The following is a 26,288-nucleotide window of genomic DNA, read 5'->3' on the forward strand; positions in this document are numbered from 1 at the left end:
TGTCTATGCCCACTCTGTAAATGTTCCCTGTATGTGAATTATTGCATCACTCAGTAATCCATGCTTGTCAGAATGGCAGGGAACAAAATACTTTGCCAAGTAACTTTGTCTTCATCTGACAAGTAAATGTGCATATCAGACTTACTGAAATGTATCTATCATACTTGTGAGCAATGATGTCACCGCAGTCGAGTCAAAAGGGACAATAACAATTTGAGCAAACAGGCTTCCATAATTGAGATTGAAATATATAATGAGGTGGATTTTTAGTCCTCAGTCCTCTTTTTAAGACTTGACAAGGCTTCTCAATGAGTAAGACGTTGAGATAATTTGTACCATACTTTAACAGTATCATGGTACAGGCAAGCTTTTGTTCTGCAGTTAATATTTGAAATGCTATGATTATGTAAGTTGCTTTGGTTTGAATCCAGTACACAAGGAAGGCAAGGCTGGTTAGCTAGTCAGACGTTAAGTTATTAACCATTTTGTTCAACAAAAGTAATTTATTATAATTTCTTCTCATCCTCAAAGCTGTATATTTGTTTCGATACATAATTTGTTATGGATACAAAGGTAAAGAAGACTAAGGGGATACTGTAGCCAACTATTTTGTTGTTGAGGCCTTGCGGGGCGAACGTGTGGAGTTTGAATATCGAGGGATCTCCTCTTTTGGGTGGTGCTGACAAGATCAGGGTCTTCTCTGAGTTGTGCGATGATCTCATAGGTGAGATCTGATTTGCCATACTTTTCTGAATTTAAATGAATCGCATTGTACACTGTACGACACTGTACTATGGAAAGTGTCTAATCGATTTAATATGATGCAGATTTTGCAATTGTGTCTATCACAAAGGTCGTCAACGAATGTGACTACCCGGCTGCAGATCTGTGGCATGATTTTAGGGTATTCTAGTGAGGCTGGTACTAGGTGGTCCTTCAGGGTTTTGTTTCTCCTGTAGGCTGCAATGTGGAGTGAGCTGAACACTTTTTGGCATATTTCTGATTCTGATAGCAAATACAATGCGTTGGAGCTCAACGTCATCATCAGACTCCACACATTCGCCCCGCAAGGCCTCAACGACATAATAGTTGGCTAAGGTATCCCCCTAGTCGTCTTTACTTTAGTATCTGTTCTGATACCAAAGCCACTATTCAGTAGACACATACTTCACCAACAGTCATTATGATGCAATACCCCATGACGTCATCTGCCAAGTCTAACGTTTCCATCAACAGTTGGAAATAATCTTCATGATGTCAGCTCTGGAAAATTTACCAGAACAGACAGCCTTACACGGCTCATAAAGACTATGCATGGCAATAGCGTGCATGAGTGCCGGATCTGCAACAAGACATACAAATGCAGAGAAGAATGGCTAAAACACTTTGGCCAGAAATATACTACAGATGATCCCAACCACTTCACAGACGATGTCCAGGTCTTGTACACTGTGAAGCCCTCGAAAGTCGTCAACAACAGTGCACCCACCACAGTGGACCAGTAGGTGATCTACTTCATGTCAAACAAAGAGTGGCAACATGGGCCGTTTGACACAATCTATTACGGCCCTGTGCCTAAACCACTGTTCACGAATTGGGACGATCCCAATCTCAATACACAAGATCTTATCACAGAGCCTTGGCCACTTTATCGCCCACAATGCCGGGACGACCTACGGAGCCTGTGACCCTCACGGCACCCGCACCAATCCCCAACACATTTAACTCAACCATCCAGGAGGAGTACAAGGAATTGGTCCCTGGTGCCAGTCAAAACTGACATTATGAAATAGCCTGCTAATCACCAACCTAGCTGGCTAAATATACTGTGACATTGGTAATAGTTATTACCAATTATTCTAAGCTGTCCACATTGGCCGGACCAGATTTTTCTAGTCCACAGTATGTATACAATCCCATAAACTTATACTTACATAAGTCATCATACATAATTAAACTCTGTCATCCACATCCCCACTTGTGTGATTTGGGTCCCTCCTTATAAATTAAGAAGGGGCCCCTGACCCCACCAAACCAGTGGGCCATCACTCATGTTTCTTATTTATAAAATAAAGATACAATTAAACACTGTGATACTTTATTACCTTGTCACAATCAACAATGATACGACACAAAATCATCACCGCATGTACAATGTGGCTAAGACGCTATACAAATATAGCAGATAACGCCTAGTATCATTGAGCATATTCGTCAATGCTAAATCGAATCCCACAGCCCCAAATACACAATTTGAAGCCTCTGCTGACAATACCGGTGCAATCCCACCGACAGTTGAACCAGGACAAAAATAATTTGGACCCTTGCCAGCAGCACCAGCACAATCTCATCATACGCTGGGATGCTGCCAAACATAATTTGGAGCTCTGCCACCGGCACCGCTGTAACTCCACCAGCGGTTGAACCACTGCCAATATGCACAATGGTTAATGATGTCATAAAAGTTAATCACCAACATTTGCTCACTGTGATGTCACACCACAGCCCCCCGGCACACACAGAGTATATAAAGGGCTTGCACAACCACTGCAGAACGGTTTTACGATTAAGACAGTATTTGTCTTCCCGTAAACAATTTATCACTGGGCTTACTTTTTCTGCAATATCAGCCATGTGTTTGCTCCAAGTGCAATCTCTCTGCAGAGTCACTTCTAAATGTTTGACTTTAGACTTTGCAGGTAACAGCATTATTCATAAAGCTCGAAATCTGTTCATCATAAAAAGTATGGATTCTGTTTTTAATGGATCAAATGAAACTTTTTGCCCATGTTGAAATTTTAGCCAAAATGTATGTTACTACGTTTACCATCTGTAATATCATTTATGTAGATTATGAATAGAAAGGATAAAAGAACTGCCCTGTGGAACCCCAGCCAAGACACCTCGCTCAACTGAGTTACGATGATAAGGCGTACTTAAACACCTGCTTGTCTGTGCATGCAAATGCAGCACTATCCTACATAAAATCTATCATCCTATAAATAACAGTGAATCCTTTGTCACAACACTGTTTATCAATTTTCTTATCCATTTTCAGTTGTATACATCTTCACTTACTTGCCACAGCAACAAGGCTATTAGGCTCACCTTGCCAGATGTCTTGATTCCCTTGGCGAGACATATGACAACCAGCACCCAGGCCAGCAGGAGACATAGTGCCAGTTGCCATCTCACCATCCCCATGTCATGGACACCATCACTGATGTCAAGCACCTCATTACTGAAACACAAACACCCAGGTACCCATTGTCTCATGTCATCTCACTACACCCATTCAATGGACACCGCCACTGATGTCAAGCACCTCATTACTGAAACACAAATACCCAGGTACCCATTGTCTCATGTCATCTCACTACACCCATTCAATGGACACCGCCACTGATGTCGAGCACCTCATTACTGAAACACAAACACCCTGGTACCCTTTGTCTCAGGTCATCTCACCATGCCCATCTCACCGATGTCAAGCAATTACTGTTACACTTATGTGTGAACCACAGTCCTGATACTCACTGAAAGTATTCGTCACTGGGAGACTTGTTGTCTGGCAACTTGGAATGATTGGTGATATTGATGATAGCATTGTATATCTGTTGGCCAACCCCCTGAACTGTGTAACAGGTTGAGTTGTACCATGTCCCGTTGTGAGCAGTACAGTTGGTGATAAGGCTACGGCTCTCAAAGCACACTAGAAATATACAAACATGGCTCATTTGAAGAGAAACAAACAACACAGCCTGCTCATTTGACCAGAAACAAACAGCACATCCTGCTCACATGTGAGTGGGTATTTACTACTATGTAATCTGTTTGTAATTTGGCTATCACTCTGTCAAGACTTAGGGTAGATTTTAAAGGTTTCTTTAAATGTTTTTAGCTTAGAATCAAATTTCAGTAAATACTTTCCCTCTCTTTGGAAGATGTTTTGTTCTGGTTGGCTCAAGCTGCGTTCATTGCTTGGTCAGCATATTGTTGCCAAACATACATAAGAGCTGCTGAGAAAATTGATTAGTTGTCTCAGAGTCTGCATGGCTTCAATTGCCTCATTGGTTGTGACACGTGGGTGCCACTACAATTATAGATACTGGTACCAAGTAATTAATAAAACAAAACTGGACAAAGCCAACCGTTCACAAGGTGGAATAAAATATGCATGGCTATTTACAGATGAACACTTCAAACAACTTTATTTAACAGATGGGACATTTCAGTGTAGATCCTAACACGTTTATCAAGAAAATGTTACACAACATATGCAGCACAGAGAAATATATGTACATGGAGGGTATTTAAGTTTACACAGTTGAAAAGGATGATGTACAGTACATAGATATAATGAAGCTTGTTGTGATACAGAGATGATTGATGCCAGATGGACACAGAGTGGGTAATTATGGATTGGCCATTAGTTGATCATAGGCTGTAGGGATGTAATAACCTTGATCTCTGTTGAGTGAATATATTGTGTATCATTTGCTTGATACATGCATATTAGAATTGTGACGATATGCCCATGCCACGATACGATACGTACCACGATACTGGAAGTCCGATACATAAGATACGATACGTATCACGATATTTTGTCCTTGTATACAGAAAAATCTAAGTACTGAAAATACTGTGCTGTTATGTTATCATTTCAGGGAAGGTATTCTTCTCCCAAGAAAAATGAAAGACATTTTATTAAAAATGTTTAGCATGTGTCAGTAAAGTAGTGTTTCCCCCAAAAATGGAACAGCAGGGATCAACATTGGCACAAAAGGCTTTTTTGCACAGACAACAAAATAAATTTGTGAAAATTATCTCAGTCGGAGCATGTCCATGGCAATATTTTCCACGAAAACCTAAATAGAAGGGGAGACAATGTTTCCGTAGACTGCTAAGTATGTAAGTATCGTGTTGAATCGATACACCACAATCATATTGATGTATCGTATCATGCAGCTCTTGAATCGCGATAACTTGCGTATCGATTAATCGTCACAACTCTAATGCATATACCATCAAACACTATCAGTTCTCAACACTCTCATGCATATACCAACACACACATTGTATCAACTCACATGGTGAGCTTCAATCATCACAGTAGCTCAACCTGAGTTAGGTCACTATACACAGGGATTATAGGGGGTGTATATCAACTCACATGGTGACGTCCAGCCACTACAGTAGCTCAAATGAGTTAGATCACTATATATGGAAATCATGGAGGGTGTATATCAACATCACATCGTGACGTGAGGTAGGTCACTGTATATGGGAATAAAGGAGGGCGTATATCAACTCACATGGTAGCTCCAATCACTACAGTAGTTCAAATGAATTTGTTCACTGTACATTTTGATCATGGGGGCATATATCACCTCCCATTGTGACGTCCAATCACCACAGCAGCTCAACCTCAGTTAGGTCACTATACATGGAGATCATGAGGGCATATATCAATTCACATGGTGATGTTCAATCACCACAGTTGCTCAACCTCAGTTAGTTCACTATACAGTCGAACCCCGTTTACCTGGACCCCACATATCCGGAAACCCCGCCTTCCGGATGATTTTTATGTGAAACAAAACTTACATTCATTAATTGTACTCGCTTAACCAGACCCTGCGCTTCCGGACTTGGACGGCGAATTTTGAAACCATTCCCATACATTTCCATTGAAAAATGATCCAGTTATCTGGAAGGAGAGATCTGTGCAACGTGCATCTGTATGTGTCACGTCAATACCGTTTACCGCATGACTATGTGATTTCTTAGTCTATCAGAAGGGATTTGGTGTGAATTGATTAATTAGCCATCAAAACACTAGTGACGCGTGTCACTCGGGTTGTTCATTAGGATTTGGCGCATGTGAGAACATCTCATCAGTAACGAAAACGCATGTTAAGTAGGATTAAGGGAAACTACACGGTAATTGTATTGTATGTAAAACTTATATATCGACCCCTGCTATCTGTCACGATGCAAGTTGAAAACAGCCTGCCACATGATCTAACAAAAGAATATGCAACTGGCAAAATAGAAACTTTGTGTCATCGATTTATGTTTTTGTGAATATTTTTTGCTTTCACTTTATTTTCACGTTTTAGATATTTGATCCAGTTAACCGGACGATTTTCGAGTGAAACCAGAACGTCCGGGTAAACGGGGTTCGACTGTACATGGAGATCATGAAGGCGTACATCAACTCACATGGAGAGCTCCAATCACCACAGTAGCTCCAGGGAAGCTGAGCAGCAAAAGAAGCAAACAAGTAGTACAGCGTCCATGCAATGATCATGTTGTAATACATGGCTATCAGAACCGACACTATGAACATCGCCCAGCCTACACCTGCAATAAGAAAATCAACAAAGTGTTAGCACAAACAATATTATGTATTATGACCATGTCCAGCATCCACAGTTTCAGTACAAAAACTACTACTTGGCTGTTTCTTGATGTTATTGCTTCAGAGACCACAAAAAACATGAAAAGATTACAGGTCGTGTGTGCGTGCGTGCGTGCGTGCGTGCGTGCGTGCGTGCGTGTGCTCACACAAACAAATGTCAATGTATGTACATGTAACTAGCAGATATGTTTAACAATAGACATCTGTGGATAACTTAATTGGAAAATGTCCAGTCAACAACAACATTAGTGATGCAACAACAACATCAAACAAAGCGGGGGGCACTTGCAGGCAATATTGTGTGTGTCCACCATGCACTGCAAGACAGACAGTCTCCTGGGGCATTAGAAGACACAGATTTCACAGAAAAAGCTGTGGGATGGTCTGCCAGTGATGTTGAAGGGTCACTTGTCCTTGGTCATGGCACAACCCCTTCCAAATTAGCCATGTTCAAAAACACAGTTTTTCTCGACGTTGATAAATCCATTGATGTCCTTCTGCAAAGGGCATGTTAAACCTGCGTTAATTGTTCTCTTTGCAGTATCAGCAGCTGTTCTGAACTGATTTCAGAAGTATAAGACTTGGATATTGCGGTCCTGTCGAGGTGTCATTTAAGGTGGTGCGCCAGGTTGCGGACAAATGCATCACTTCCAGTGGCCTGAAAATGTCTGAGTTGACCAGCAGTGTATGGATGCACATTACAGTGCCTGACAATCATCGTATCTGAAAAAATGCTGCTAATCATAGAGAGAACATGATTCTTGTCTTGAGTCATACGCATAGGAGCAATGGCACTCAGCCTTTTCCTGATAGTTTTCTCTTCCTGTTGCAAACACGTGAGGAATCGTTCAGCCGGTGTCAGCGTGTTTGATGAGGGCTTCGAAGTCTATGAAGGCATAGATGTGGAAAGGTACAGGCATTTTCTTCTTTTGGTTGTCGAATTTTAAGGTGTTGCCACCATACTTGGGCATATGAATTCATATGGCTATCTGCCCCATGCCAAAGCAATCGTCTCGGTGGGATTCCAGCAGGTTGGTCCTGGTGAAGCTGTGTAGACTCCATTTGCAGAAGTATTTTTTCCTCATCATACCTCGACTGGTCATGAAACAGCCTGTTGAAGTGTTTTATCCTGGCATGGTGGTACTTATATATACATTGATCATCATATGGCCCTCGGTCACCGGACTCATCCTGTGCACGATCGCTTTGTTACCATCATGCCCGAACACGTTGATGGCTATGTGGGTATTCTGTTTTCCAATTTTGGTGATCTGAGATATTGGGGTGGGTTTGTCCACGCCGTCCCAGTTGAGTCTGTCGTCTTCAGGGTAGCTACAAAGTCTGTTCAAAATAACGTTGGCTGGATACAAGGCTGACCTCATTGCTACCCTCATGTAATCGTCGCCTTTGTTTTTAACGTTGACCATGGCATGTTTTTTCTTGTAGTGACAGCTAAGCCCAGGTACAATCCGCCTTTGAACGGCATGTAGTTGGCTATGTCCAGGTAGTCCTTATCAATCTCATCCACAACCCATCCGGATCCATAGCCTTCCAGTTTTTCTTGTATTTGCTGAAGTGAGGTGTCGATGGACTTGTCTATAGTCCCAGGTTGAGTTGCAACTTCTTGTTTACCCCTGAAGAAGGGCTGGACGTGTTCCTGTTATTTATCAAGTTCCATTTTCTCTGTGATTTGGAATTCACTGACTCATTCGTTCAGTTCCTCATTGACTTTATCAGCGATCAGAGGTTTGAGGTCATCAATATCTTATTTTGGGTTTACATTCATCTGCCAGCCAATCAGATAATCACCTATAACGTGTTTAATCCGCACGCACCATAGTTCATTGAGTAGTCCCAACAGCAGGGGTTTCCTCATTCAGGAGTAACTAACTATACCTTGTTGTCTCTCAATCTGGACTCTCAAAGAGGCGACTATGCTTGTCGTAAGAGGCAACTGACGGGGTTGGATGGTCAGACTCGCTGACTTGGTCGACACATCATCGGTTCCCAACTGCACAGATCGATGCTCATGTTGTTGATCACTGGATTGTCTGGTCCAGACTCAATTATTTACAGATCACCGCCATTTAGCTGGAAGATTGCTCACTGCGGCGTAAAACTAAACTCACTCACTCACTCACTCACTCTCAGTCTGCCTGAGCCCTGGGATAGTAGCATTATTATACTCAGGTGTATCTTTAATTGGGGACCCGTGAAGGTCCCGGGGTAGAATAGGCCTTCAGCAACCCATGTTTGCCATAAAAGGCGACTATGCTTGTCGTAAGAGGCGACTAACGGGATCGGGTGGTCAGGCTCGCTGACTTGGTTGACACATGTCATTGGTTCCCAAATGCGCAGTCATGATGATCGATGCTCATGTTGTTGGTCACTGGATTGTCTGGTCCAGACTCGATTATTTACAGACCGCCGCCATATAGCTGGAATATTGCTGAGTGCGGCGTAAAACTCAACTCACTCACTTTAATTGGGCCAGTGGCTATGGAAGGGAGGGAACTTCTCCAGCATAAAAAAAAAATACAGGAGGTGCCCATAAAATCTTTCATACTCATCAAACTTGTGTTTAAGTTATGTCTGAAAGGTCTTATCAATTGTGGTCTAGAACACCAAGAAACCACATAGGCAGCATTCCATGTATTCTCATGTTTTTCGCAGCAAGGTCATGCCTCTTTCACTGCCAAACACGCTCAAGGACTTCTATAATAAGCGACATTTCCACCATGATTTGGAATTTGAGGCTTCCCAGGTTGTCCAGTTCTATTTCGAGTTCGTCAATAATCAGAGGTTTGATGTCATCGAGATCGTATTTTCATCTACTTCATCCTCCAGCTTCTCAGGTAATTACTTGCCCCTGACAAGTTTATCAGATTATCAGTAGGGAGTGCACTCTGCTCAAACTGTAGATGGACTATTCTCCACGCAACAGTTCCATGACAGCATCAAATGTACAACGTTCAGTCCTTTTTCTACTCACAAATAAGTTGGTGTCGGAATATGTTTTCCACATGGTCTCTACATAGGCACTAGTGGCATTTTACTCTGATACCACACACAGAGCATGTGCAGTTCACGAAACCATTTCTGATACTCCTAATATGAAAACAGCAGTATCCCTTGGTTCTGCATTTCCTACCACAGGTCATGGTCTTTCCCAAAAGCACATACTGACAACGATACAGAGCGGGTCTCATCTTTGGTATACTCATATGAGTACCTATTTAATTGTGTTGCAATTAACACAGGTATTCCCAGCACAACGAAGACTAATTCCCCGTCCTTCTGCCTGGGGAAAGTGCGTAATACTGAGAGAGTGTGGGGGTTCACCAAGTGGCTCACCACAGGCATACCCAGGTTCATAATAAGCATACCCATATCCTGGACGTCGAAGTCGAGCATGATAATCAGTTATTTGAGGACCATCTTAGTCAACCTAGCATATCCTATGGATAGACCAGCAACCACGGTGGCATGGTATGCAGTATTAATGGACGTTTTCTCCTCAGACATTATGTACATAATATACAAAATAATTTTAATTATGTCATAATATGGGGGTTGACCTCTACTATTTGTGGTCTGGGTGGGGGTGGGGTTGGCTTTGAAGATGGCTTGCATAGCATAAATAAAGAGAGATCAGTAGCAGCAGCAGTTGCGCCTACAGCTAAACACAGAGTTAATATTATGATGCTTGGCTAGACCACCTTTCCTACCAGCTGCGACACTCTTAGGGTTCTGCTTCTAATGATAAGTCGTCTTTCATAGTACACAATGTCCAAACACCAAGTGATTGCCCAAAGTGCTTTTGATAAGACAGCTAGTCTAGACATCAGGGTAATATTTTGGGAAGAGGAAAGTTTTCAGTTTTGACTGGAAGGTAGACAGAGTTTCAGGGTTTTTAATAAAGAAGGGCAGATCATTCCAGAGAAAGGCGGATGGATGTGAACGAGAAGCATCTGTGTCCAAAGGTTTTCAGTTTGGCTGTGGGAATTTTGTGCAAGTGAGTTGTTGGCTGATTTGAGAAAGCGAGGTTGAACATACTCTTTCACCAAGTTGGACAGGACAGGATGGAGCTGAACCATTGATGCACAAGACCATACATTTGATCCTTGATTTGATCTGCAGCCAGTGGAGTTTGACAAGGGCTTGTGTGATGTGTGGCCGCTTCCCACTTCTGGTGATTGTGCGTGCAGCTGCATTCTGAACGCGCTGTAATTTGGTAACAACCGTAAGAGGATAGTGCCTTAACGCATCACATGTCAACAAGTGATGGATGTTGGCAATGTTCCTCATGTGGAAGTAGCATGTGCGACATACAGTATTTACACAATCCTCCATAGGTTTAAGTCCATGATGACCCCAAGATTTTTTACTGCTGTACTGAAAGGTAGCATGGAATTACCAATCTTGATCAAGTGCACTTTAACCTTGGCACAATTCATGGTTGAACTGGTCAGGAAGATGTCAGATTTGTTGTCATTCAGTTTTAGCTTACTGATTGATACCCAGGATTTCACATCAGAAATGCTCTGTGAAGCATGAGCTATCTGAGTTTCGGACCAAAAAAATGATCTCTGAAGCTGAGTGTCATCAGCATAGCAGTGGTGATTTGCAGAATCACAAGGCTATGTGTGTAAAGAGTAACCACCAAGGATTGTGGAACTCCATAAATAACTTCATGTAAACTTGATCAGACACCATCGATGAGAACAACTGTGTTCTGTTTTCAGAAATTTGATGAAAACCACTTAAATACATTACCACATAGCCCAAAACGGTCCGGTAAACACACAGTGAACTTGTGGTATAAAGTGTCAAAGGTGGCGGAGAAGTCGAGAAGAACAAGCACGCTAACTTGCTCCGAGTCTGCTGCTTCAAGAAAGGTGTCCACTGGTCAGTGCTGTTCCCATGCCATGGTTTGATCTATTAGCAGACTGGAAAGGATCATAAAGACCACTGAGATATGTCACAAGACAAGTATTCACAGCCTTCCTTAACAGCTTCAACACACAGGAAAAGTTAGATCTATAGTTAGCTAGTTCTTCGGTATCTAGTCCATTCTTCTTCAGTAAACGTTTCACTAAAGAACTTTTTTAAGAAGATGGGACATGGCCAACGGAAAAAATGAGGTTTATCATCTTGATAAAAACTGGCAAAACAATACCCAGGAATTCAAGCATAAACCGTGTTGGAATGGGATCCAGAATGGAATAGGTTTGTTTTGATTAAGCAACTTCAGCCTCATCCAAGGGTATAAAGTTGTCAAGATGAGCCTTGCAGGAGGAATGTGAAAGTTGTGGAATGGAGGCTGGAACAGTTCCATTTAAGTCAAAGCAGATCTTAGTAATCTTGTATGAAAATTGATTACAAAGTTCTTTGTAACTTGTGTTGGGGTTTCCTGTTCCTCTGGGGTTAGAATCACTTCCTGATCCATCTTGTATACTATTGCCATTATTTTTTACCTCAATAAATTGACAATGCTTGGCCATGATAATCACCGCTGTCACCGGAGCTAAAACATACCGTATTTGTGGTACAACGCACAGCTGACAGAGCTCAAGGTGTGTTCAATAAACGGATCCTTCCCTAGGTCCTCCCACAAGTACTCTGGGGGAATAGGGAGCAGGTACAACACTATACCAGTGTAAAAGTGGGTCATAGCCAATCCTATAGTCTCTGTTATCTCAACCCCAAGCCGAGGCTTGTATCTCATGTACATTTTATTGATCTCATCAGTGGGCATTTCTGAATTTTTTTCAGGCTTGGTATTATCACCAAGGTATTGTTTGGTTTTGCCACCAGCTGCAAGAGTTGAGTCTCTCTCACTTGTCGTTGTTTTGTTCATCCGGAACCAACATTTGTTTGAGCAGTTCATCACACTCCATCTTATAATGTTTCAGTAGATACTTAATTCTAACAATATAATACCCGACACACACGAAACACAGGGAGAAGAAGGTTAAAGTTACACATGGTAAGGATCTCGAAAGTTGACATATTATATAAAATTATCCTGTTAACAAAACTGGTTCCAAGATTCCTTTGCGCTATTATAGATGGAGCCCAGCTTTAGAAGATGATGCAATCTCAAGATAGACATGTTCAACCGATTACATTGCTATTGGTCCTCAGTAGCGCAATCGCTTGCAGTGCGGGCTTATGAGCAGCTGTGCATTGTGAGTTCGTATCCTGCTGTTGCCTCCTGTGATCCCTTGCAATTTTCGCGAAGCAAGGGCGATTGTGACTCTTGAACATTTAGTGAAGCAACGGATCACGATCAATCAAGCTATCAAGATCATATCAGTTGGATCTCTGTAAAGGGCCTTTCTGAGTGGGACACCCTCATGGCAAGAGAATGCACCAACGCAGTCCCTCTTGAGTGAAGTGCACAACCATCATCTTCCTAATTCTCCCTTAGGGGACAGTGGCTACGAACGGACCCTTATAATAACTTCTTAATCTTTCCATCCTTGGCCAGTAAAGTTAGGGCTCAACAAAAAGTAGTCCATGCAAAATGGAGAAATACAGGGGGTCTGACAAAGACGTCATTTCGTGGATGGAGGCTTATAACAGGCTTAATTCTGGCAGCTTTTGATGAACTTGATCGAGAACCACTATTGTATATACTACTCAATTTGTTGCCAGCCTGACCAGCCAATCAAACTGCTTGTTTCAATCATGTGTTACATTCTCTGGAGTATTCGTTGCTTTTAGAACCATGTTTTCATAACATACATCATTTACAAAACCTTAATCAATGCTTGTATATTCAAACATGTAATTAAAAATGGGTCTAAATGATATTTGTATCCGCACTAAAATTGTTATTTTACTGCAAGCCACTACCTGCGCAAGAAGAAAATGACAGTTCCCTCGGCAAGCTATCAATAGACTTGTCTCGCTGTATTACAGCTGCAATTCTGAGCCTACATGGGGGTATTTACAAATCTTGCATGTACACCAAAAGGTTATGGTATTCTTGAAAATAGCATACCATTTTATCATCTGGAAATTTTTTCAATCGATTATTGAAGTTTGATTGTCAAACCATCAATAACTTGATCAATCAGTGAATACAAAATGCTATTTTAGAAATAGGTCAAATGTAACATGTTATAAAGTGGCAGCCATCTAAACCAGCACTCATTTGGACTGAAGAAATAATCCGGGATAAACAATGTGCTGGATTGTAAAGCTGATGATAAATGTATAAGCTACAGATGGGACTGAGATTTTAGGGCAGTGTTTACAATTTGACGGAATGGCTTCAGCTTCCACTGCACAAATATTTGTGATTACTCATTTTCAGTAAATTAGATTCCAGTACTTTTAATTGTCTCAGTCATCAGCACTGGCTGAGTAGGTTAGATGGCTGACTTTGTGTGCTCTGAAGGTACTATCACACTGATAAAAACCATGATTTCACATCACCAACACCTATATTTCCACATCACAAGCACCTATGTTTCAAAAATCACAACACCTGTTTCCACACCATTAACACCTGTTTCCATGTCACCAACATGCTTCCACACCATTAACACCTGTTTCCACATCCCCAACACCAATGTTTCCCCATCCCCCCAACACCCATTCTTCCAGATCACCATCACCCATCCTTCCAGATCACCAACACCTGTTTCCACATCATTAACACTTGTTTTCACGTCAGTAACTCCCATCTGTCCTCATCACTAACATACATTTCCACATAACTGACACTTACATTTTGGTGTACTGCCTATAAAGGACTTCTGGAGACATAACTGGTAGACTACAACAGATTGCCCAATGGAATTACAGAACTACCTTATTGTGGAGACAGATGATTGGTTGACTACAACATATATCCCAATGGCAGAACACAACTGGCCTTACCTTGGAATATCGGGGATACCTTCCAGATGGACACCACCCCCTCACTGGCGTACTGGCCAAAGGACAGTTCCAGGAAGACAAGGGGGATCCCAGTGATGAACAGCATGATGATGAAAGGGATCAGGAACGCTCCTGCAACAGGATGCCATGGTTACAGTTGTCTATTTTCTTTATTTCGTTTTCAGTCTGACGTTCACATGTAGGCTGTGTTACAGCCAGTGACAGATACTGATTGGGCTAGCACTTGCTCCTTGGGATCAGTTTTTGCCCTTAGCACAAGTGTTTAGCCAAGCATAGGTTCCTAGGGACCTTTTTTAACCTGCAACACACCTGCTGAGACAAGTAAAGGTTCCAGGGAGCCTCTCTAACTTGCAACACACCTGTTCAGACAAGCAAAGGTTCTAGGGAGCCTCTCTAACCAGCAACAAACCTGTGGTGACAAGCATAGTTTCCAGGGACCGTTTTCAATCTGCAACACACCTATGGTGACAAGCATAGGTTACCGGGGTATTTTGAGACTAAGTCTGAAACGTTTCCACGGAAAGTGACAAAATAACAGATCAGAAAAACCTGCAAATAACAAAAGGCACCACATTAAGTTCTGATTGATGTATTTACCAAGTTTTGCTGAAAAATATGGAATGGTTTTTGAGTTCTGCTCCGGAAACAAAGTCCATCCCTCCATTTTGAGACTAAGTCTGAAACGTTTGCATGGAAACTGAGAAAATAAGAAATCACAAATACCTGTACATAGCAAAACGCACCACTTTGGGGTCTGCAACACATATCTACCAAGTTTTGCAGAAAAATATGGAGCATTTTTTTAGTTCTGCTCCGGAAATGAAGCTCACCCCATCATTAGACTAACATCAAAGTGTTCCATGGAAAAACAAAAAAAACAAGAGTCCTCAGAAGATGACATATACCCCAAGCCTCCACATATTTGAAAGGACAAATAATCTGAGAGTTACTCATTGTTTTTTTAGACTAAGTTTGAATTGTTTCAATGGAATTCATGAAAATTATAAATGCCATATATCTGTAACCAGCAAAGTCACAATTTCAAGATCTGTCTCATATATCTGCCAAGATCTGTTGAAAGATATGAAATAGTTTTCGAGTTGTGCTCTGGGAACGAAGCCCATCCCTCCATTTTGAGATGAAGTCCGAAACGTTTCAATGGAAACCGAGAAAATAATACATCACAAGATTCTGTACATAGCAAAAGGCACCACTTCAGGTTCTGACTGATATATCTACCAAGTATTGCAGAAAAATATTGAATGGTTTTTTAATTCTGCTCCAGAAACGAAACACACCTCTCACTTTTCAGGCTATGTCTGAAACATTTCCATGGAAGCCAAGAAAATAAGAGATCACAAAAATCTGTAACTATCAAAAGGTTCAATAGGTTCAGACTGATATATCTACCAAGTTTTGCAGAAAAATATGGAATGGTTTTTGAGTTCGGATCCGGAAACGAAGCCCATCCCTCCATTTTGAGAACATTTCTGAACGTTTCCATGGAAACCGAGAAAATAATAAATCACAAAAACCTGTACATAGCAAAAGGCACCACTTCAGCTTCTGACTGATATATCTATCAAGTTTTGCAGAAAAATATGGAACGGTTTTTGAGTTCTGCTCCAGAAACGCTCACCCCACCATTAGACTAACACCAAAATGTTTCATGGAAAAACAAAAAAAAAATATAAATGCCAAAAATCTGTAAATAGCAAAAGGCACAACCATTCGCTGAGGTTACTATATCTATCAAGTTTGGTCTAAAAATATTGAACGGTTTCTGAGTTATGCTACGGAAACAAAATGATTACGGACGGACAAGGCGTTGACTATATCCCCCTGCATTACATGCCGGGGGTATAATAAAAATGTCAAAACTCTGTAAATAGCAAAAGGCACAAGTATCGATTGAGATTATTATATCTATCAAGTTTGGTATAAAAATATTGAATGGTTTCTGAGATATGCTCCGGAAACAAAATGCTTATGGATGGACGGATGGACAGATGAGGCGTCGACTATCTTCCCCAGCATTACATGCCAGGGGAATAAAAAATGCCAAAACATTGTAAATAGAAAAAGGCACCACTTTGTGGTCTGCCTCAAATATCTGCCAAGTTTTGCCGTAAGATATTGAATAGTTTTCTAGTTGTGTTCCAGAAATGAAGCCCTTCCCTCCATTTTGAGACTTAAGTCAGAATTGTTTCCATGGAAACTGGGAAAATGATAAATCACAAAAATCTGTAAACAACAAAAGGCACCACTTTAGGGTCTCCTCTATGTATCTGCCAAGTTTTGCTGAAAGATATTAAGAAGTTTTTGAGCTGTGCTCAGGAAACGAAGCCCTTCCCTCCATTTTGAGATGAAGTCTGAAACGTCTCCATGGAAACTCAGAAAATTACAAATCACAAAAATCTGTAAATAGCAAAAGGCACCACTCTGGGGTCTGCCACATATATGTACCAAGTTTTGCTGACAGATATTACAAAGTTTTTGAGATGTGCTCAGGAAACGAAACACACCTCTCACTTTTCAGACTAAGTCCGAAACATTTCCATGGAAACCGAGAAAATAATAAATCACAAAAACCTGTACATAGCAAAACGCACCACTTTAGGTTCTGATTGATATATCGGCCAAGTTTTGCAGAAAAATATGGAACGGTTTTTGAGTTCTGCTCCAGTAACGAAACCCACCCCACCATAAGACTAACACCAAAATATTCCATGGAAAAACAAAAAAAATATAAATGCCAATAATCTATAAATAGCGAAAGGCACAACCATAGGCTGAGACTAGAATATCTATAATGTTTGGACTAAAAATACTGAAGGGTTTCTGAGTTATGCTCTGGAAACAAAAATGATTATGGACGGACGGACGAGGCGTTGACTATATCCCCCCGGTAATGGGATATAGTCGACGCCTCGTCCGTCCGGGGGGATAAAAATACAACACAAACATACATGTATATAATTTAAAATATGAAAATGTCAGTGAGCTTAGCTTGCTCTTTCTTTCATTTCGTCTCAAGAGCGATGTTCTCAGCAACAGGTTTGAATGGGTGGGAGTAACCTTACTTCAACTGGCTAAGCAAAGTATCTTACGTCAAGTGACATGTTTCACCCACCAGATTACCTCACCTACTCAGGCATAATTCTAAACCATAGTCCACCGTATTTAACTATAATCAACTGTGTTATTAAGACATGGTACACTAATCTTCAAAGCCATCTTGACACAGCAAGCGACTGGCAAATTGGGAGATGCCAAATTGCTTAACCATCACACCTAGCTGTAATCTACTGTGTTGCTCATACATGTTCAGCCAACCAGTAGGAGAATCAAGATAGCGAATGCCAGTTCTGTGAGCATTAACTGCTGTACAAACAGTTAACCAGGTGGTCGTTATTGGCCTGAAGTATGAAGTCAGTTGACACAGGATTTGAGGGCAAGCAAATGATCATGAATTAACTACCTTCTGCTGGGACCACATTCTAGTGTCGATATTGAGAGCATGCTGTACATTTCCACGTAAAATTAACAATTATAAGGTCAAAGATGTGTATCACGACACGCTAAAAAAAGTATCGATGTATTTACTGTCCGATCAAGCATAACGATTTTCTATCATACGATATAACATCACAGTTCTACACTTGACATAAGTAGTGGAAGTTCCACACAGTGCCTGACTGAACCTACCTCCTCCATTCCTGTAGCATAGATATGGGAATCTCCACACATTGCCGAGGCCAACTGCATAACTTAGGCATGACAAGACGAAGTCCATCTTGTTGGACCAGTTTCCCCGTTCTGTATTCTCATCAGTAGACTTGGACGGCGACGACAGCTGGGACTCGAAGTTTGCCGCCACATAATAGGCGCCATTGTTTGTATCTCTCTTGTCCATGTCTTTACAGGGTCAACAAGCTGAAACTGAGAGTCAAGGTTTCAGTTTCACTTTGTACATCACATGTGTAAGTGTATCATTATCAGATGTCTCACAATATTTCAGCTTCATGAAGCAATTAATGAAACTTGGCGACATACAGGCCCTATAAAGCAAATACTCAGCTTTACCACTCGTTCGTTGTGTTGAGTCATATACCACACACCAATCTATCCCACTCTTAATTGCCTGTTGAGGATCAATCCACACATTTCCCATGTTACTAATAAAATGGGTTAAGTCTAGACACAGTCTGAGAATGAGCAGACAAGCTTTTTATATCAAATCAATATGGGTTGAATACCAACGTCTTGAATATTATGCATAACTCAAAGTACCTGTAGGCCCTGAGAATGTTTTTCCACCTTCCTAAACATAGCTATGTCTTGAATACATTGATGAGTGTATTTATTACTTGGCCCCCAGCGATTCAACTCATCGAGATAGGACTGTATTAGATTTGAACAAAATAGCTTTAGCTACATTATCCAAACACCACACTATCACTGTACCAACTAACTCAGAACCTTGGTGACTACTACTTCTGAATCTTGGTGACAACTAACCCTGATCTTGGTGACAACTAACCCTGATCTTGGTGACAAGTAACTCTGATTCTTCGTGACAAGTGCCTCTGAACCTTGGTGACTACTACCTCTGAATCTTGGTGACAACTAACACTGACATTGGTGACAACAAACTCAGAATCATGGTCACAACTTACCTTGACTCTAGGCAAATCCATTATCAAAGAACAATACTGCCATCACAAGACTATTACACTAAAACTAGTACACAACCATAATGGAGAAGAAGCCCTCCTTGCCTTCCAACAGACACCAAACAACCCTGACGAACCCCTAGACACCTACTTCACTATTGACTCAATGATCAGCCTGCATTGAATCAACCTACTTCAGATGGGATGAAGAAATCTAAACAAATACATGGACTATCTATGGCTTTGTCATGACAACACATTTGTCATCCTCTACCCCAGCCAAGATCCAGACCAGCTACTATAACAGCTGAACAGCCGTGTTAACACCATCACATTAAATTTACTATGGAACAAGAAACTAACAACACACTGCCCTTCCTTGACATCCATGTGACCCGCCTCCCAACCAACACGCTCCAAACCACCATTAAGTGTTCTCATACGCCAACCATCCACCACAGGTAAAGACCGGCATTATATTCACATTCACCTGGAAAGACAAGAACACTTGCTGCACTAATCTTCAAGAGGAAATAAACCATCTCAAAGAAGCGTTCATTAGCATTAGCAATCTATGCTAAGTGCCAACAATGCCTGTACTTTCTCAGAAAACTTAGATCGTATAATGTCAGCACATCCATGCTTGTTTTATTTCATAAAATATTTATCCAATGTGTTCTTTGTTTTTCCATTGAAGCGTGGTCGGGGATCTCACACAAAAAACAAAGAGACAAATTTTCCAAAATAATGACTCTAGCAGGCAAAATTTCAGCTACAACATTAGAGGATATTACATGTTTAGGCCAGCAGCAATTCAGGAACCTAGCACTCAAAATTTGTACAGATTCGAACCACTTTCTTCATCACAATTATACACTTCTTCTTTCTTGTCACCATTATCAAATAACCCGATTCAGAATAAAGAGAGCCACCAACTCATTTATCCGAAACAGCATTGTTATTTTAAACAAACAGTAATAGTTTTAGTTATTCTTAGTTCTTTACAGTATTTCCTTCCCACACATCTGTTCTGTATCCAGTGCTACTCTTATATATTGTACTTTATTCATTTGTCCAGCTTTATCCTTTCCCTTTAGACTTGTTTAATCTACTAAAAAAAACAAAACAAACCAAACCAAAACAAAAAAGCATTCTGCCATGTTATAACTTACTTTACATCATCTTAACCACTGTTCATCATTAACTCTGATCCGTGAGAGCGTGACTGATGTAGTTCATGTTATGTGTGTGTGCAATTCATATATTAGGCCAGGAGATTCAGATCCCAAAAGAGGGAACCCCAAACAAATTGCAACAGAAACAAATTGGTTTGTTTCTTATTTAGACATACTAGTACCTACTGCATCACATACTAAAAGTCTTAATCAATCCAAGGTGGGGAACATTATCAAAATTATGGATAACTATTAACTTTCCTAGTTCTTTTTCAACAGAATTGAAAGATTATTTTATTTTTTAACAAAAATACCGTGAAACTGTATATCTTATGCATCATATTCAGTAAAAGGTAATAGTTCACCATGCGTTCCATGGTTTCACAAACACACGTACAGCTCATATGTTAGGCTAGTGATATTTTCACAAGATTGTCCTTTCTGTAAATGTATTATTGATTAAGAGATTATCGGTCACATTTCAAATCATAAATGTTCAGTGCTAATAGTATTTTCAGCGACACACCTTTAAGGTAGCGCTTTAGAATTATCTCCCTTTGAGTATGTCTTTTGATTAATTGTTGACTTCTGAGAGACTATGAGAAGGTTGTAAGTTAATGGCGATTGCCATATTGTTCTCGATTATTCAAGAATCAGTGACTGTGTATATGCAAAGCTAGTTGTTGTGCTGATGATGGACACAAATGGATTAACTGGAGTACGTCATTCGGCCTACATCAACCTGCCTGAAGCTTTGTCAATGCTTGACCTACAACGGCTGCCTGACTGCTCACTGTGTAACATTCAATATAACTGTTTCTCACTGTAAACCAAGACTTTGGTGAGTTGATATCATATTTGTGACCCATTACTTTAGTTTTGACTCTAGTTGCATTGTACTAGAAACCCTTTGTATCTTCCTCTTGTTTGCTCAATACATAATACTGAATATTTTAGACTTGTCTGTGTTATATTTCGCTGGTTCTGAGGGGATTTCTCATACCTTTTGTCACGGCAAATTATTCAGCATAACAAAATAAGACAGTAATTTAAGAGACCAGTACAATCCCGGCCAAGCTTTATTGATAATGGCATTGTGCCACAAAGGAGGAAAGTTTCCAGTTGTCCAAATGTCATCAAATATATTTAGTAGGGTTTCCAAACTTGAATCAGGCAGGTGTTTCAGAAGCTGAAAATGAATATCATCATTTCCTGTCGTCGAAGTGTCATGAGCCTGCCCCTGGGCAGTACATAATTCATGGAGAGAAAACGTTTCATTGTAATCTTCTCCATTATCATTGTTAAAGTTGACTGATTTCTTTTCATGCTGGGCTTTATTTCTGGTGGTTATAATTTGATGAGGAGTGCTTTGCCCAAGTTTTACCAAGTTTGTTTGCAATTTCAGTTATATTTGTTAAAAGAGCATCACCATCTTTGAGATGGTGAACACCAGCTTAGGATCCTTTGCTCTTAATCTTTTGAATCATGTTCCACACCTTGGAAATGGGTGTGGGGGAGTTGATTTTGGACACATATTTCCTCCATGACCGACGTTTGTTTAAAGGTGCATCTGGACCTGGCATTTGCGTTTTAACAGCATTTAGGTTATGCACAGTAGGATGTTGTGGGAAATATTTCTCCACCTTCTTCCTATTTTTCTACCTTGTTTGCAGTTTGTATCAAACCACTGTTTGCGTATGTGTGGGTTTGCAGAGGACTTAAGAATGGTTTTGTCAGCAATGTCATTTAGGACTTCTGAAAATAGTTCCATGGGATGAGGAACATTCCTGAAATCGTCAGGTTTAACGTTTTCAGAACAGGATTTGGAATAGTGGCCTATTGGCCTTAGTAAAATTCCACCTTGATAAGGGCGGTTCATCCGTGGGATTGATGGGAGTGAGAATTAGATCATAGACCAATCATTCAAACTTGCTTAGAAGATTAGAATCTGCAAGTGATAGATCGAGAACTGAGTATTGAAGCTCCAGTGGCAGGATGGAGATAAATGTTTGAGCCATCCTTCAGATGCATAAATCACTGTTTGAGAGAAAATCATCAAGGACCTTTCCCTTGTTGTTTGTATCAGTACTTCCCCATAGGGGTTATGACCGTTCATGTCACCCATGATTATGCAGAGCTTTGGGCGGTATCGTACAAGTTTTGAAAACCTGATAGGTGGAGAGTTGAGGATGGAGGAAGACAGACTGAATATAGAGTAAGTCATACAGCGACAGTTTGTAGGTTGGTGTTTAGTGGAATAGGGCTGTGGAGGGTGGCTTGCCTGACCAGGATAGAAGTGCCTCTGGCAGCCTTAACACCAGGAGAAGAAAAAGAGTGGTAGGATCTGTAACTCCGCCCATATTCAGAGAATCAAATACGATCCCTTCATGAATTCAATTTTTTATTTGTGATTACCAGAACTGAATGTGAAAAGTCTAAGTAAACTTAGCCTCAATGCTTTTCGGTACAATCCACTACTGAGTCTTACAAAACCTTATGGGAGGTCGTGTCAGGTAACCTTTGAGATTGACCAATCATAACACAGCTTACGCAATCGCAAAAGTGGACATTCGCACATACCTTTTGAACTTTTCATAGCAAAAAAGTTTGTACCCTATTTAGCTTAAGATCGCTTCCAGGTGATGTACACAGTGCACGTTACAGCCATGACAACAGTGAGCACTGCGAATGTGAATGAATATTTACAATTTTTTAATGGAGCATGTTTTACTTGATCTGTATATGTACTTGTCTTGCAGTGGTGCAAGTCATGCTAGTTTGCAAAGGCTGCAAATGGTACTGCGGACTATAACTATTACTGCAAGTCTACTACTTACCAAATTTGAGTGTCCTATCATGGCAAATTAACTATCAACATGGGTGTTCCATACTGTGCATCAATCACTTAACTATAATACTGTATGTGAGGAAAATTATTTGTAGCCCAATATTTATGATATATACTGTATTCACCACAGAGTGTATTCATTGCAGCCCTCATATAAATTTCAAAAACTAGTATAACAAATGGCATTGTTAAGTGTTGTAAACATCAAATGGTCTATATTTTGCTGCAACTTGCCTTCACAATAATCAGATTATTATAACAGACATGCAAAAGATTATATTAATATTACATAAGCTCTGTATGTTTTGTTGCAATAAACTGATTTTTCAACTTCAAACAAAAATATATTAATAAAGTTAATATCTTTTCTCACTTTACATCAGTACGTATCTGCACTGTACACTGTTGGAATTTTTTCTGATTCTTTGTATGATGGTGCATGTGTACTTTAATATTACATTACACATGTATGACTTTACGCAGTCACTCTACATATCTGTTAAATTTGTAAAAATATAAATAAAATCATAAACATATCTTCATAGAATAATTGTCAGGTTATATTCGAATTTGTCATCAAAAACATATATTTGATTTTAGACACATTTTATGAGTTAATTCCTAAAAACCAGACATAACCTAAAGTCTTCTTGAAGACCTGTTGAATGAAACTCAGAAAATAAAGTTAAAGTTAGATAGTATATGATCTGTTGTGGGAAATATTTTGTCAACATAATGTTACCAAAACAACAAACACATATGTCATATAATTCTATCATACACATCTTCTTGGGTGGTCAGAATTATCTGTTGTTTGTTGAGATAAATCTTTGTAAATGACTATTTATATTAAGACATTTAAGTGGGGTCATACTTTTGTAAGATATGAACCAATAAATTTACATATATAACATGACTCACAATACTGACTTTAAGTTGTGTTAACTTCAATCAATAAATTTACACATATAAAATGACTCACACCAATGACTGGAGGACATATTTTATAAGGGGCAAATATGTTATTTCAAGCTATGATGACTGATATTTCTGCTGCAAACGACTAACTGCTTGGATAATAGGTGCACTGATACAAGTATATATAAAATATAGTGTCCGAATTTGAAACCAAAATGAATTCAGATGAGTTACGAACAGCTACTCAAAACGTAATTCATATATTTACAACTATATGTTACATTCTACACTGAACTTCTTCAATTGTCAGGGATGTATAAGAATCACAAATTGGCAAAGGAAACCCTCTAGGGGATATTCAATGGTTGGAGGTGTATCTCCAATTTACATTGAGATCGGTGGTAGTAAGGGAACTAGTTGTAAAATTTTTATGCACCAATAGTTAAAGAATTACCACTGGAAATAACATAAGGGTTAATAACACATAAAAAAAAAATTCATAATTGCACTGTCTCTTGTTCTGTTGTAGGAAATGCCAAGACAATTTCCCTTTAATGTTCTATCGTTTCAATTCATACTGCACTTGGGAATTAAACAAATGATGCTTTTCTAAAGTAAAAATCAAAGCAAAACCATGTGTCAGTCAAAGGCTTTTCGTCGTAAACGAATGTTTTGTCAGTGAATGTGAGCAGGGCAACGCATAAGCTGGGTTCTGTCTTCACACATAGCAAGCTGTCGCAAGTGCATTTTGAGTCAGGAACTGGACCGCAAGCGAGCAGTTGTATCTATCATGTCCAAAGGAGAGTTATCACCCCTCGCAACAAAAAGATTGCCTACTGTTTTTTTTTAAATTGTGAAAAAGTATTTAGATCTCGTGTGTTGGATCACAAACATGGACTGTACTAAAGTAACATCTCTGCTAAAAGCGAAAATGGACAAAACTTTGATTATGGTTGAGCAAATTGCAGATCAGCAGATACTACCCTTAACTGACCCCTTCAGTCTCTCAGAAACCCACCCATACAGATCAATTCATCCACTGCCTCTCCAACCATCATCCTCAAATCAAATGAACGACAACAACAACCTTGACCTAATGAGCCAAATCTATCAGTGACCCTCCCCATTTCCCAGCTGAAACTGACCACTTCAGAGCAACCTGTCAACCTCAATGGCAAACACCTAGTAGAAACAACTACTGCTTTAACTATCAAGCAGCAAGATTTACGCCTTCCTAAACCTGAACCTTTTCCTATCAAAATCAACATAAACCTACCATGGCCAGATCAGTCACTACATCAGCCATCTCATACAGAAAATTACCAGCATTAATGTATCATTCCTTGATTGATATTTTATATATTTTAATTTTAAATTTGTGAATTTCCTGCCATTTATTACAGGATCTTGATCAGACAAATTTCATGTTGTAATGGTCCTTTCAAGGATAGCAGTAAAAATCCTGAATGTGTGACTTAGTCCTGAATGTGTGAGGCTTAAAGTGCAGCCCATGAAATTTCAGTAAGTTCTGTAGTAGCCATCTATTGAATTAATTTTTCACCATATATACTGAGACAAAAAAGAAACTTCACAAAATGTAATTTTGAAAAATACTGAATAATTTTTCTCTGATGATACATCTATGCATCCGAAATGGGATCTCTCTCTTTCGACTCTAGAAAAACATTAGCAAAATCCACTCAAACCCGTCCATTCATCGTGCAAATGACGTTTGCGAAATCAGGTTTTGCACGTGCAGTCAATCACGTGATCTTCGCTTCGAAGTTTTCTTCATTTGCATGTGTTTGCATTGACCTGTAAAAAGAAACATTAAAAAAAAACAACTTTTAAACCACAGTTCTAACAGTACTTTAAATGCTATGATTGTCAAATGTGCAACGTGAACGTGCAGTTGACATGTTGCAAGCGGGAAGATTAGTTATTGACGTCGCAAGAGCAATGGGATGTAGCCATCATACTGTGTATGACTTGCAAGGTCATCTACAGCTAACTGGCACCACTTCTGATTGCCCAAGTTCAGGTCGTCCACATGTGACATCACGAGCACGACAGATTTCTGCTAGCTACATGAACCAGGGCTGTCCTTACAGATCATTCAAAATCGGTTGCGGGCTGCCAATCTCCATTCTTGATGTTCATATCGTGGGCCAATACTGACGCCATTTCATCAACGTCATCGTCTGCTGTGGGTCCAATGTCACTTCTGATGGACCCAGAGAGACTGGAATCGAGTCCTTTTTAGCGATGAATCCAGGTTTACCCTCAGCATAGAGGCATAGAGTCTGGAGACAACGTCATGAACAGTATGC

The 26,288-nt window shown here is 40.1% G+C and overlaps 1 protein-coding gene across 1 annotated transcript in view; it reads right to left on the minus strand.

Moving 5' to 3' along the window:
* LOC137286129 (sodium- and chloride-dependent glycine transporter 1-like) overlaps positions 1 to 26,288 on the minus strand; it is a 154,911-nt gene that overhangs the window by 61,534 nt on the left and 67,089 nt on the right. The window contains exons 2-6 of the mRNA XM_067817796.1: positions 18,050 to 18,283; positions 14,321 to 14,452; positions 6,229 to 6,369; positions 3,538 to 3,712; positions 3,109 to 3,241 (exon numbers count right to left, since the gene is read on the minus strand). Coding sequence (XP_067673897.1) covers positions 3,109 to 3,241; positions 3,538 to 3,712; positions 6,229 to 6,369; positions 14,321 to 14,452; positions 18,050 to 18,257 — 789 coding nt within the window. The 5' untranslated portion in view covers positions 18,258 to 18,283. The remainder of the gene's footprint in view (positions 1 to 3,108; positions 3,242 to 3,537; positions 3,713 to 6,228; positions 6,370 to 14,320; positions 14,453 to 18,049; positions 18,284 to 26,288) is intronic.

This window comes from Haliotis asinina, chromosome 1 (assembly GCF_037392515.1).
Source record: "Haliotis asinina isolate JCU_RB_2024 chromosome 1, JCU_Hal_asi_v2, whole genome shotgun sequence".
Taxonomy (NCBI): Eukaryota; Metazoa; Mollusca; class Gastropoda; order Lepetellida; family Haliotidae; genus Haliotis; species Haliotis asinina.